Source organism: Dendroctonus ponderosae, unplaced genomic scaffold (genome assembly GCF_020466585.1).
Source record: "Dendroctonus ponderosae isolate FM_Combo_2020 unplaced genomic scaffold, Dpon_F_20191213v2 Dpon_F_20191213_387, whole genome shotgun sequence".
In the NCBI taxonomy this organism is placed as follows: Eukaryota; Metazoa; Arthropoda; class Insecta; order Coleoptera; family Curculionidae; genus Dendroctonus; species Dendroctonus ponderosae.
This window is the reverse complement of record NW_026018598.1, coordinates 16636-17286: the sequence shown is the minus strand read 5'-3', so window position 1 is coordinate 17286 and position 651 is coordinate 16636. Positions and strand designations below refer to the sequence as shown.

Below are 651 nucleotides of genomic sequence, written 5' to 3'. Positions count from 1 at the left end.
AAAAAACTATATAATTTAATCACTACTCCTGCCCAATGGATAGACATGCACACTGGCACCCAAACATCCAGTTGAATTGGTGATAAAATCCCGGAAATTGCTCTCAATAGCCCACATGTGCTGTTGGCCTGGAACCACTTGAGTGGCCATCCTGCAGTCTCCGCCACTTTGCACCAGCGCGAAATTTTCCTTCTTGAATCCCGTGTCTGAGTGCCAGACATAAATGTCCGACTCCCCTTTGTACCTGAAAAATATCGCCAGTCCATTATCGGTGCCCAGCAGAACCATTTGAGCGCCAGCAGGTTTGGTTCCCACATCCAGAATGGCTCCCGTGGGAGAATCGTGCTGCAGATAGACGGACTTGATGGAGAACAATCTGGGCGAACCCAAGTAGGTGAAGTATAAAGTATTTTCCGATGAATTGCGCGCAAGTTGCAGATAGAGGATGTCTTTCGCTCCATCGGGAGGAACCACGACTGACGGAAGCAATAGCCGGTACCCTGATCCAGTGATAACATTGATGACTATCAGCGCTCCAGTACCAGCGTCGGAAACATACAGGAATGGTGTACCGCTACTGTTGTAATCCACTTGCAAATACTGCAGTCTGCTTTCCGCAGTTACAAAAAGCTTCAAGTTTACCGCTTTGAC

General features: G+C 48.1%; 1 protein-coding gene across 1 annotated transcript in view; it reads right to left on the bottom strand.

Annotated features, from left to right (window-relative positions):
- The window catches only part of LOC125504094 (major royal jelly protein 1-like), a gene marked incomplete at both ends in the record, with an annotated part of 1060 nt that continues 409 nt past the window's right edge, over positions 1 to 651 (bottom strand). Inside the window, 1 exon segment of the mRNA XM_048665456.1 lies at positions 1 to 651. Within this exon segment, the coding sequence (XP_048521413.1) occupies positions 16 to 651 (636 nt within the window).